Source organism: Adelges cooleyi, unplaced genomic scaffold (assembly GCF_023614345.1).
Source record: "Adelges cooleyi isolate 19-005CV unplaced genomic scaffold, UGA_ACOO_1.1 ACOO_flye_CR_arks_rails_tigmint_CR_PRNA_23, whole genome shotgun sequence".
In the NCBI taxonomy this organism is placed as follows: Eukaryota; Metazoa; Arthropoda; class Insecta; order Hemiptera; family Adelgidae; genus Adelges; species Adelges cooleyi.
Window position 1 is genome coordinate 8,801,223 of NW_026095893.1, and position 14,023 is coordinate 8,815,245.

At 32.4% G+C, this 14,023-nt stretch overlaps 1 protein-coding gene across 6 annotated transcripts in view; it reads left to right on the forward strand.

The window, feature by feature from the left end:
• LOC126835846 (aryl hydrocarbon receptor nuclear translocator homolog) overlaps nt 1-14,023 on the forward strand; it is a 29,802-nt gene that overhangs the window by 14,087 nt on the left and 1,692 nt on the right. For 2 of the 6 annotated variants that reach the window (XM_050568695.1, XM_050568691.1), the window contains 9 exons: nt 6,962-7,119; nt 11,547-11,719; nt 11,805-11,952; nt 12,173-12,400; nt 12,519-12,641; nt 12,717-12,875; nt 12,936-13,086; nt 13,160-13,344; nt 13,420-13,604. In XM_050568695.1, the coding sequence (XP_050424652.1) occupies nt 6,962-7,119; nt 11,547-11,719; nt 11,805-11,952; nt 12,173-12,400; nt 12,519-12,641; nt 12,717-12,875; nt 12,936-13,086; nt 13,160-13,344; nt 13,420-13,604 (1,510 nt within the window). Of the gene's footprint in view, nt 1-6,957; nt 7,120-11,546; nt 11,720-11,804; nt 11,953-12,172; nt 12,401-12,518; nt 12,642-12,716; nt 12,876-12,935; nt 13,087-13,159; nt 13,345-13,419; nt 13,605-14,023 lie in introns of all 6 variants that reach the window. The other 4 variants (XM_050568694.1, XM_050568690.1, XM_050568693.1 and 1 more) reach the window with 3 other exon arrangements.

Here is a 14,023-nt window from a genome sequence, read left to right on the forward strand (position 1 = left end):
GTAATATGTTCAAAATATTATTTTTATATGTCAAGTTTGACGTATCGTCAAGTCCGTAGACATAACTATTTATCGGTCAAAATGGAAACGTATTTTTTTTTTTTTAATGACTCGTCAACTATAGGTATAGTTACTAGGCAGTGGGTATTTATCATGAGACTTGTCGTATACGTACTTACAATGCTAGTATTATGACAATTTTACAACAACGCTACTTAAACAGCGTCAATTCGTCGTTTGCTACATGATTTGCAATTTAAATTACCCAATTAAACAGAATGAACATAAATGGATTGTTTTATGGAGATTTCGTTGTACATTGTGTGAAACCCAAGCCATATGCTTTAAAATATCCAAGGTAGATATAATATATGCTATTGTGACTGTAAGTGTTTGGACAATTAACCTAAGAAATTTTAATTAACTGGTAATTATTGTCATACATCGTTAGCCTAGTTCTAACACCGTGGTGGTTAGGTTAAGTGTTAGGTGTCGCCTCTTAATTCAGTGTTTACCCAAAATGAGTTAGGTACCTAATGTATTTTTTTGTGGGCGATCGAGAATGGTCATCATGCCGCGGTGATCGAAACACTGAAAATGGCAGAAAAACGAGTACCCAACAACGCCTAATTAAATTTGTGCCAAAACATTGACAACACCTTCTAATTAAAGTGTCTTGTTGAATGCCGCCTACTATTTAAATATAAATGTATAGGTACTAACAGATTTCGACAGATAGATATGTTTATAGCGTCCACAATCCATGGCATTACTATTTACATTTTTCGCTTGTTCCTATTTTCTAAAACGCTAGTAAATCTAATATGTGTTACAGTCGTTGGCATCTAAAATTGTGTTGAATTTGTACTATTTGAGCTTCCGCTAGTATTTTTACTCTATTGGTTTGTACGATAGCGAAACTAAGGAACAGTATTTAATTATTAATAAACACTCTAATACTTAGGAAAGCATGAACATAATAAATTCGTTAGTCGTAAAAATCAATTAATTCTAAGAATTTTTCCTAGTCGTTTAATAATTGCTCGCTACATTTACACAATATGTGTATTACAGTTAGACACTGTTGGTGTATGATAGATATCGTGATGTTTTCTTTTAAAAACAAAAATCAACCTTATAATAATTACAATATAATAAGCGCGTAAAGACAATTTTAGTAAATCGTAGAGTATAAAAATAAGATTTTAGTAACGCAAAAATACTTTTGGTTGTCCTCACAGCTATAAGTGTATTTACAAATTAAAACATGTTTATGAAACACAATTTGTATTTAATTAATTCAAATTCAATTTTTAATTATTGTTGATAACGTTTACATGGCTATAATATAATTTATAAAACACCTTTACAATTTTGACAATATCGATACTTCTGGGAGTTTTGGGGTGATGGTAATAGTTCTACTACGATTTTGGAGTTGTGGTAAATTTTTGAAGAAAGACATTCTTTGTGTTTTGATAAAAACACTAAATCATACTTAAAAATAATTGAACCTCTCCCTGCCCAACTTCGCAGAGTTATTAGAAAATGTAATCATTTCATAAAATACTATACAAAACAGCTTGAGGGTATAGTACAACAGCAAGTTGCCCAATTTATGGGTTGTTAATAATTCAATCGTAAATCGTTAACTAACATTTTGATTGGTAAATTAATTAATAACCTAAAAAAGCATTAAAAATAATTTAACATAAATAAAAGTGTTTTTTCTCAAATTGATAAAATAACAAAACCTGTCTGATCTCGCCGGTATGGTAGTGCCGGTGTACCACACGCCTATAGTTTAAAGTTTTCATTGTATTATTTCTTGTATGTATATAATGTGTTAATGTGTGGAATTTGAATACTTTATATATTTTGCATAGGACTATCTAGTATCTTGACGGATTAACGGTGTAACAGACTGATCGAAAACCGTTTAAGGTAAAAACATACATTTTCTTATATTGACACAGAAATTCCTATTCGCCATATAGCGTTTCTTTTTCTCTTTCAAACTCTTGATGGCACCAGTGATGTGCACAGTACAACATTACACGTATTCCCCTTCCCTCGTCGAATTAGCCTTTAGTGTGTGCTACTCTGATCTCTTTTAAAGACACTTCCTGTTCGCAAAACTCCTTCACCGACGGGGTTAATTCGTTATATTATTCGAGTGCGCCGCGCCGGCGACTGCTAATAAAGACATGATGATTGTGCACGTGCGCGCCCTAAAAGTTTTCGTATCCTCCTCCTCCTACTGTCGCTGTTCGTTTGCGGCGTTATTCATTAAACACCGCTGCTACCATTACCACCACCCTGAAGTTTTACTCCTTAGAATCGACTTTCCTCTGTACGCAATGCAGTATACATTTATACAATATTATATATTCATGTCCATGTAAGCGACGGGTTTGTTATCTTGTGCGTTATTTTCGAAAAACACAGACTACGCTTCCTGCTCTGTATGTATCTCAATAACAATGAAATTATTCCGGTTTTTTGGTGTTCCGTAGTCCCGTGGCTTGGCCCTCCAAGAACGGACACAAAGAAAATACAGTTTTTGCGATCGGCCGGCGGCGGCACTTGCCGCAGATACAAAATCTGTAACGGCAAATCCAGAATACTCTATAATGTATTATTATTATATTGTTGTGCGTGGAAATAAGACGAGCATATTATTATTATTATTATTATTATTATATGGTGAAGAGTTGAGTGACCCCCGTGGCGAACTACAACACACAAACGAGAGGCACATGCCAGCCGAGGAGAGTACACGCACTATGCAGTGTATACCTGTACTATACTACACGGTGAATATAAGCCGTTCTTCTTTTGCCTGTGTGTGTGTATTTGTATATTGTATATGTTGCATATAGCAGCAGCCGTGAGAAGAAGGCGCGCATCCCGCCCGCTCGCCGTGCGCCGCCTACCGGATGCTTGTCACGATTTTCCTGGACGGCGGCGGCGGTAAGATCATCGCCGCGCAACAGAGCCACCACCCCCGCCGCCGGTCCCCACGGCTGTTCTCCACATAACGATATGATATTATTATATAAATAACCTTTCACCAAGATACACACATACAACCGCCTCAGCGAGTCTAAAGTATCATAGGCATACCTAATAATATAGGTACGCCGATGTACTTTTTAAAAAAATGTTCACGAGATTTGGACTAAGACAAAAAGCCATAGGATGAGATTTTCTGAAAAACTTATAGTAACTAATAGTTATACATTAAAAGAGCCATTGAAACCAGGTTTTTATTAAATAGACATAACAAAGGCAATATTTTATAGAAGGTTAGGTTTAAATAGATTTTAATTTTATAAACTTTTTGTTATGTTTAGTTTATATTATTTGTATGATGGGCAAACTAGATTAGATTATTGCAGATATGCCCTCCTTGTTTGTTTTATCAAAAAACTCAAATTTAAAATGATAACGTAAGAAGAAAACGTTTTAAAATGTATGTCTATATCATTATGCTGCCATTATTTTTAACTGATAAAAATATTAGTTTTTGCGCCAACCGAGTACAATTAAGAAGACAAGAGCAACTACTAAGGCAAGTTCGGCATTTAGTTTTTAAGGAGGTCCGGATAATTTGAAAACAAAAATCGAGGTCCAGAAAAAACTTAAATATTAGTTTAAAATGTATTTATGTTTGTATTATAAACACAGTTTAAGCCTTAAAGTAAATTAATTAATAGAATATATATTATAATATTAATTTTAATTTCATAAGAATAATTTACAATTTTATACTTTAATGAGAGAAATGACATGCTTTGCCCTGAGCCAGTTTTTTAAAATTTGGTACTCTTGGAAATCAACTAATGCGCAGAGTGTTTTCAAGGTGAAGACCAGCTTATTTTGAACGATATTTTTTTTTTAAAAAGGTCATTTTGGAACAAATCTATTACGTGCGGATTGTTTAGCAAGTTATTCTGGGTATACACAGAGACAAATAATGAAAAAAAAACCAGCGTTAAAGTAAAATATTTTCGGTGGTCCTTTTATTTTCCCTCCGTGGTCTGAAGTTGCACCGCGGGCCCCCTATTGCCTTATTGAATAAACTGAGGGAAAGAGTATATTAGATTAATAATTAAAATTGTATAGAGCCGGATATGCGGTGGGCCCCCAGGTGTAAAGGGATTTTGACAGAAAACTACTATATTTACTTTTACTGTGTCTACTTTTATTTTACCTCAAATATTAAAACCTGATTTTTAATATTCGAGGTTAAATAAAAGTATCTATTATATATAATAGGATATTATATATTCTATTATATATAATAGGATTTTTTAAAAAAAAATCTATTTTTACAGTATTTACGATTAAAATAAATTGATAAATTAATAAAAATATGTCATATCGAATTAATTAAATAGTAGTTCATTTTCAGACAAAATAAATAAAGTTGTATACGAAATTTTTGTTCAATAGTTAAAGTCTATTTTTTATTTTTATACATAGGTATTGTGATAGAAAATGTATAAAAATGATTAATATTTATTAGATAACAAACAGTAAATAAAAACATTCAGAAAACAAACTGTCCATAAATCCGTCACTGTATATTATACTATTATAACATACGTACGCTCTTTATTCTATACCGAGTCCCGGGAGTAGTAATATTTTTTAACCCATATCTATAAATTCGTATACACGAATGTTTGAATAACTATGATGAGATAATACTTAAGTTAACACTTAACATATTAGCTAAAGGAATTGTACTCGTGAGGTTAAAGTCAGTAATAATGATTAAATTCTAAACCGCGTACGCCCGGAAATAAAATCGGGTCATTAATGTATAAAAATACATGTTCTAAAGGCATAATATGTATGTTATTGATTATTATGAAAATGTGCTTTTCAAATGTAGTAACAGAGTATTAGTAGAGTTGTAAAACATAAAGTTTTTATTTAATTGTTCCAAGAATTAAGAGTTCAATCAAATGTTCACATTTATTTTTGTATAGTCGAACCATCTGAATTTGAAAACAATAACAATGATTTAAATTTTAAACATGCTGCGTTCCATTTGTAATTAATCCATCTTTATTTTTTTCACCTTTTTTTATTGATATGTATGTTATTAAAAATAATTATCGCTAGTCAAGAATACAATACATAACTTAAATATTGGTGTGTATTGTGGATAAAACATTATTATACACCATAATTATGGTTTTGTATGCGTAATTAAAGATAAAGACATTATACATAAAAAATGATTTTGAAAAAAACTTATGCAAACCGCAACAATTGACACAGTTTAAAACATTATGTTGATTTTTGACAATTAAAAACATTACGAAAAGAAAATCATTATATAAATGGCTTAAGCTTGTGTTTTCTTGTATTTTGTAAATATCATTTCATAAGTAGTATTCTTTTTTTTTTTCATAAACATTCATGACTAAATTTGTTGTTCGTGTTAAATAGTTAGAATATAGGTAAATGTATTCAATTTATATTTAAACGAAATGTTATTAGTTTATTCCAAAAAAAAAAAATATATATATATATATTATATTGTTGATTTTTTTCGAGAAAAAAAAAATTCCAGGAACGAAAGGGTTAATTAAAACTTGTAATAGTTGTGCGTTAAGTTAGGTGTGAACCACTCAATACCTCATAGGGTTTAATAAGAAATTACATTTTTTTTTCATATTTTTTTTTTATACAATATATAAGTATGTATAATATTATTTGTGTACAGTGTGTGTTAAAAGCGATAAGTGGACATTAGTTTAGTTTGAATGTTTTAGGTATCCATCACGTATATTGCACGCTTTAATGTTATGTTTTTGTTCTTTTCTTTCCCTCTAGTACCTATACACTCGGTTTTATTGTTTTATTTTGGTGTAGTTGTGCTAGAAGGTTATCCAAATGTAATAACGTCATACTCCTGATAAGGACACACAGAATTGGCTACTAGGAAAGAATTTAAGTAACTTTATTCCTGCGTTCATGAATTACAAGCAATCTACTTTTTCTTAACAAATACTGCTTGTACATTTTTTTTAAAAAAAATTTTAAATAAATATATATTTATTATAAACTTTAAGTATTTATGTATAACAACGTGCATACAAACAAGAAAAAAAGTGAAGGCACGAAAAACGATAAGTAAATGCTTTATTATAAAAACGATGAGTTTAACACGACACTTGTTGTATGTTTGTATTGCAAACATTAAACAACTTTTTATTTAAGAATTCAACGACAGAGGTCATATATCTGTATACTTATTGTATAATTACTCGAGCCTCTATATTTATATTCTTGCTTATCATAATATGCACGGTTTAGATTAAGTATTTTTGATCGAACATTATATTATTTATAATTCTTGTCAGATAATTGCTAAACGTTCTCTTATCCATCTTTGACAACTAATGACTGCCTTTTCATTCTATTTATTTATCTCTAGTCAATTCGCTTTTTATTATAAGCAACATTTATTGTAATAATAACGTATGTAAGTACAATTTAGTTCTATGAATTAGTACTAGTACTAGTAATCATCGAAATCTAGCAACACCCTGAAATTCGTACACGAACTTCTAAAACTAAACGTCGTCATTATAAAATAATTAGTGAACGGAAATATACATAATTCAGTCTACCCCGCATAGACCAAAAATTGAAATTGGTACCTAGAAGACTTTTATTTATCTGATTACAACCTTCTATACGATCTCATTGGTATTTAGTAAGCATTTAATTACAGATCACGGTTTGAAATATCTATTTGAAGCCGTTTGGGTGTCCGAGATTGATTTAGAAATTGTACTATCATAAGTGTTAAATAAATAGTATCTTTTGTTGCGCATATGTTCCTAGGCGTGTTTCACTATTGTAGTTTTAAGTGTCTACTTTTTTGGCGATTTATGTATATCTTGCGATTTTTTTTTTCCATGCGAATTTACTGTAGGGAGAATCATTGTGAAATTGAAAGGCGGCGGCGGAACAAGATGACAGCGTACATCACCGAACTATCCGACATGGTGCCAGCATGCCAATCGCTAGCCCGAAAACCGGACAAGCTCACCATACTCCGGATGGCTGTAAACCATATGAAAAGTCTTAGAGGTATGTATTTTGTTTATCGTTTAATTAAATCATATCAAAATTAATATCAAAGGTTAAAGGTTTTTACGCGTTATCCATATATCATAAACATCATTTAACCGACGAAACATTTATTATTGACATTATAAACGTTTAAAAATAATCCAGATACTAAATTCTAAAATTTGTGAAGAGCAAAAAATAAGATATTTCTTATCCAATACAATAGTATCTAACTTTAATTAGTAATAAAAATAATGTATTAATTAATTCTAATTTTCATGTTGAGTAAGTCAAATTGTATACACATATTTTATTAACGAGCAGTTAATCGTTAATAAATTGGTGTCGCTTTTGCCGGTTCGACAACATTTTTTGGGCACTATTTATCATTAATAAATTTGGCAGTATAATAAAAATAAATACTTGTGTTTTACATTTACTTCTGCATTAAACAAATCATTATTTACATTTTCTCTTTTTTTTTACGACTACCTTACATAAATCGATACAATATATATAAAATATTGTTTTTAAAAGTAAAATGTTTTATTAAATATTTAATATTTCATACAGTTTTACTTTAGCCACTTTTTTAAACTTTAAATCAATTGAGGGGAGAGATATCTCTCCAACTATTGCCCTTTAGAAGGTGCTCACAAACACACCGTCAAAAAAAAACGGGAAATTTATATTTAAAAAAATCGGGGTAATTTTAATTTTTTGTTTCTTAATGTGAACATAATGTTATGTACTTATTACGTATTAGTTCATAGACCAGAAACCCGGCTCGGCGTTCGAGACAAATAGGTACTATACAATTTTCTTCATTTGAATACCAAATACGGTGGGTTGGCACTGGACTGGCCTTGATCTCTGAAAGGAATGGCATCGTGATTATTGAATGAGTTGTTTGTATAAAATATATTTTTAATTCCGATCACGGACCGTTTAATGCATTGTCTAGTAAAAGAACCGAAAATGTCTTTCCTGCGAATTCTTCACTTCGCCATCGGTTGAAAATATAAATAAAAGAAACTACAGCGTATACAGTTAGAAATCTTTTTTTTATTATTTCCTGAACTCCTGAGGCCTATAACAGAAATTAACATATTTGCTGCAGAAAACCGTTGTTACTATTTTGGGTGTGTATGTTATGTTATTATATAGACCTACGTTTGTCATTGTCGCATCTGTTTACATAAATCATAGGAGGTTTTACTTAACGAGAAAACAGGCCGAGCGAGAGAAGGTTTCTCTTACAGTTTAAATATTTTTCCTCGTCAAAAATGTATTTTAATCTAGAAGTTAACATTTATAGTGTGAAATTCCAAATCGATATATTGCTCGCAGAATTAAAATTATTATTAGTGCAATAAACAGTTTTTCTATTAGCAAGATTCTCAGTGAAATAAAAAAAATATTTTCTTTCATCTTTTATGTTTTTTATTCACATACAACTAATACCTCTAAAAAATGCATCAAGCATTAAGTCTCTTGATTCGTACTTATAGAGATTGTATAAATCCCAATAGATTGAAAATCGTGTACTGTTCTTTACTTTTCCTAAGTTAAATTAAACCTGAATAGTATTCAAAGTCGTTTGCTTCTATTTGTATGCTTTATATGTAAAATACATAAAGTCATTTATGTCATGACTCTTTAATTTTGATCTTATTAACGTAAAAACGGTCAAATATGGTTTGTGTTTCTATTTACTTGCTGACCTTAATCGATATTTTGGCGTTTTTCTTGAAATCAACTTTGCCGACAATGGGGTCCCTTTTCGCTTTCCGCATCATTACTGTATAAATTATTATAACTTAGTGTACTCGTGAAACTTGTTAATTTTATAATCTGTATTAAGCTGTGCCCTTTGATATGCAAGATAAATTTTAAATAAACAATATGACGTGGACATTCTGTTTCCGACGATAGGAAGTAAAACTGTATATAAGTATCATATAACAACAAACGTTGGGTTGTTGCGTTTCCTAACGGCAGCAATAGATGTCTACAGGGAAGAGAAGGCGCGTGAGAACTGGCAAAAGAACTGGCGAGAATTCATCTCGGATAAGAAGAACACCCTATTGCAGGATGCGTGTTCCCTTTTCATTTATTTCCTTTGCTCTTACAGTGTTGCGTGTGCTCTATCGCGTCCGGTATCAGATGCTCTACAAGAATCGAGCGAGACGGCCACCTCGGGTTCAATTATTTAATTTAGTCTTTTTTTCTTATTTTCCGGATGTTCTACTCGTGGGTATTTATTCGTAAAGTGCTTCCTTCCGATAATATCTGCTATGTTTTTTCTATCAAAGGTCCTTGTCATTTCCCTTGCTTTACCCCTCGGAAATGCCCGCTCCGGGCTAATGCATTTAATGTAATTGTATCGTCTTTTAAGCAAAATGTATACAGGCCATCAATTCGGTTGATCACTATCGTTCATATCATACCAACTCATAGATAACGGCCAAATAGCCACCAACTCTAACTGCTAGTGTTAACCATATAAATAAAATACAATACAATATTTTGACTTTTCACAAGAAAGGGGGAAGCCGGTAGCTGTACGCCAGAGGAATCATCTGTCACAGATAGTTCATTCGCGTTTGGACGTTTTGTTTTTGTGACCAAAATATTAAAAATTATCGACACTGTGTAATAATTTAAAAAGAAAAATAATTCTTTTGGCATTCGTACGTCGTGCGTGATGTGATAATAAAATAAAAAGTAAGTACGTCAAAACCGAAGGGTGAAACAGGAAATTGACAATGGACGTGACAATAAACAATGGGACTTTGCCGTCGGCTGACAGACGCACAGCGCTTGGCCCGGTGAATATTAAACATTATTATAAACATTATTTCCAACATAATAATAATATATATATATAATAACTGCCTGGCTTTGACCGGGTTCCAACTTCCAAGTGAACGCAGGCCACCTATAATGCGACAATACTCATTCTCACTGTTTCTTGGCCGTACCATTTGAATACAATCGGTTATAGTTGTATTTTTTTTTTTTTTTTTTTGTATCCGACGAGAGGCGAGTCTCCGTTATATTATTATATATTATATTTTACTAGTACCAAAGAAACCGTAGAAAAGAAAACAAAATACATGTATAATATTATTTGACGGTATATAATATGTATATACTGTATACATATAACATGAGTGTACAACTAAAGGTAATAAGTACGAGTAGTATTGAGTAACGCGTGTACCGAGGGAGCGAAACGGTCGCCAAGTGCCATAAACGCGGTCGTAAAAACGTTTATTGTAACTACTTGGCAATGCCCTTCTATGTACAGTGTTTGCCTGATAAAAAAAAAACTGATTTAACTGATTAGTAGCAGACTGTCTACCGGCTCCGGTTCGATCGTAATGATTAGTAGTTTACCTATTGCGAGAAATCAGTTTTTCCTAAGTTATAATTTACTAAACAGTTAATCTAAAATAGGTCGTGTCAACATTTTATATACCTAGTCTTGTTGTCTGGTATCTTTGTACTCTTTAATTTTGTACAAATGTAGGTACTACGCTACAAATGTTTAGTTCCTCGAATACTTGCATTTTCTGAGATATGTTTTACACAAAAAGTAATGTGACGCCCTCCCTTAAATAACTATCCGCGACGGCCGAGCAATATTTTCCAATTTTGACTGGAAACGATAATATAATTATTTCCCTTGACGTCGTAAATCATGCACTTAACGTGTACCGGTCCGAGTTTCCGGAGACCAAATAAACCATAATTTGTATTTTTTTTAAACCTTTAGGCTTCGGTCAGCAAAGCGGTCGACGCGTGTAGCTAACCTATACACTTTTTTATTTAACATTTTATTATAGCGCTCGTGTGCATAATATATATTTTTATTAAGCGCATGTAGTCCATTTGTCGATTTACGCACACGACAAAGGAGTGGGTGACCTGGCCAGCCAATAACAAAAAGTACCTATATTATTTTACAAACTGTGCAAAAATAAATTACCTTAAAACCACTCAACTCCGTATAGGCCCTCCGAAAAGTCCAACGACTTGGGATGTTCGAGAATCCATTCTAGAAGTGCTAATGTAAAAAAAAAAAATTAATCTGGTAAGACCCAGAGTCCAGAGGCCAAGGGGGGGCTCATCAAAACTAAATTGTAAGAGTGTGAACCCAAAAGGTTTTAGACTTTCCCTACTCCACTTTACCTTGGTCTTACTCTGACCAAATAAAGTTCTGATTGAGCTCTCCTTTAGAACATCTTCAAATTAACATTGAGTTCCTTGGTCGAAAATGGTTTTTGACCTGTCTTTAAACTGTCGAATATTTTTTAATTAAACCTTCCTCTTTTTTTTAATGTTAAAAAACGCTATAATGTGGTTTCTTGTTTGAGAACGATGTGTTATTTTGGCTTTTATTTTGTAATTGTCTCTAAAGTCTGTCATTCAACTTTTAGGCACAGGCAACACGAACAATGACGGCACGTACAAGCCCAGCTTCCTGACGGATCAAGAGCTTAAACATCTCATTCTGGAAGCTGCTGACGGATTCCTTTTTGTCGTCACCTGTGATACCGGCAGAGTCATATACGTGTCCGATTCGGTCGCACCAGTGTTAAACTATTCTCAGGTAACTATAAAGAGCACCTAGAGGAGAAGGTGTTTGATTGGAAAATAGAAAGCTTTGAACATGAATTCTATGTGTTATATTGTAGAACGACTGGCTCGGAACTAGTATGTTCGACCATTTGCACCCAGAAGACGTTGAAAAAGTCCGGGAACAATTGTCCACCCAAGAGCCACAGAATTCAGGTCGCATACTAGACTTGAAAACAGGAACCGTAAAAAAAGAGGGCCACCAGTGTAAGTCCAGTACAATTATATATTTTAACAGTATAAATACTAATGTTTTTGTAGAAGATAACATTTTTATTAAAACATTTTCTTTATCTTTCCATAATTTCTTCTTCCCCTTTCCTGCCAACCTCCTCAATGTTATTTTCTATCTTAAATAGTACCATTTTAATTGTTATAACTTAAATGTAATAAAAAAAAACATATTAACAGATAAATTTTTTTACAGCTTCAATGAGACTTTGCATGGGTTCTCGCCGAGGTTTTATTTGTCGAATGAAAATCGGTAATAGTGGTGGTATGATGGCTAATATTTCTGGACACAACCTGCACCAGAGACTTAAACAACGCAATACTTTAGGGCCAACACGTGACGGCAATGAATTTGCTGTTATTCACTGCACTGGCTATATTAAAAACTGGCCTCCGACCGGTCAGTTTGATCATCCATTATCTGGTATGCTGTCGATCTGTCGTCTAATCACTACGATGACACTTACCATTCAAATAATAAATACCATCATTATTGTCGTTTCGCTTCTATTTCAATAAAAAAATGTTTTTTTTCTACACAGGTGTACAAATCGAACGAGCTGTTGAAGAAGATGGCACTCACTGTTGTTTAGTGGCAATTGGCCGATTGCAGGTTACTTCCACTCCAAATACAACAGATTTAGCTGGTTCAAACAGCAATGCCGGTAAATATAATTTAACTTGGTTATTATAAACACTATTTGCTAATTTTATAAAAATTAATTTTGATATGTTATCAGAGTTCATATCACGACATTCTATGGACGGTAAATTTACGTTTGTTGACCAACGGGTAACCCATATACTCGGCTATAAACCACAAGACCTTTTAAGTAAAACGTGTTACGAATTCTTTCATCCTGAAGATCAAACACACATGAAAGACAGTTTTGAACAAGGTATACTTATAGACCATTGAATTGTTCACTTACCTTAGCTTAATATTTGTTTTGTTTTAGTTCTAAAAATGAAAGGACAAGTCATGTCTGTAATGTATCGTATTCGAGGAAAAAATCATGATTGGATATGGTTACGGACATCAGCTTTTGCTTTCTTAAATCCATACACCGATGACATAGAATATATTGTGTGTACAAATTCTACAGCTAAGTAAGTACCTATTAAATATAGTAGATTATTTGTTTCTATGCATTGTTAACTAATTAATTAAATAAATAATTAGATCATCGATGCATTCGCCATCTGAAAGTGGAGTAAATATAAACAATCCGTCCACTGAACCCGTGTACCAGCAGCAAGCACCTGGTCTGGACTATTCAGTTCAAAGGCGAGACCACGTTGCCGCACCTCCATATCAAGCACACGCAATGATCGCTACTGCTGCAACACCTAATCAACATATGATTCGTATGTCATTATCATATAACAATTATTAAAATATAAATGATTATAATGTGAAATGTATCGTGGTTGTTATTCTAGCAAACAACACAGCACAACGACCGAATAGTGCCCAAAATGTTTTCAACACCTACGAAACCAATGCTTCGCCAATAAGCTATCATTCTCCCAACCAGGGAACACAAAATCAAGTACAGTCGCCTTTGATCAACCGTATAACAAAATCAAGCCCAACGCCTGCACAAACAGCATGGACACTGCGTCAGGTATGATTATATTTCAATTTTACGCTAGTTATGAACTAAAACAATTTTGCGACACGGCCATAGTGTATTATATTCTGAGTAGAAGATTTCTATTTATACTATGTAAATTGTATTGTTTTCTTGACTTTTCTATAACTATCATATTGTTGAATTAATTTATATCAATATATTTAAAAATTTGTGCAAATTACTCATCTGTTTGGAAAACTTCAAAATAGTATATTTTCGAAAATGTAACTTAAAAAAGTTATATTACAATGATGTATTTTTATTTTTGCCTGGGCCCATGATATCTTTGAAGCCGCTGAACTGATTTCTTGATGTGCCAACTCTTTAGATCAGAAATTGTACCTAAAATGTATTTTTTTTTTTTTGCCAAAAATTTAAAAAGTTCACATCTTCTATTTAAGTCAGTGAAA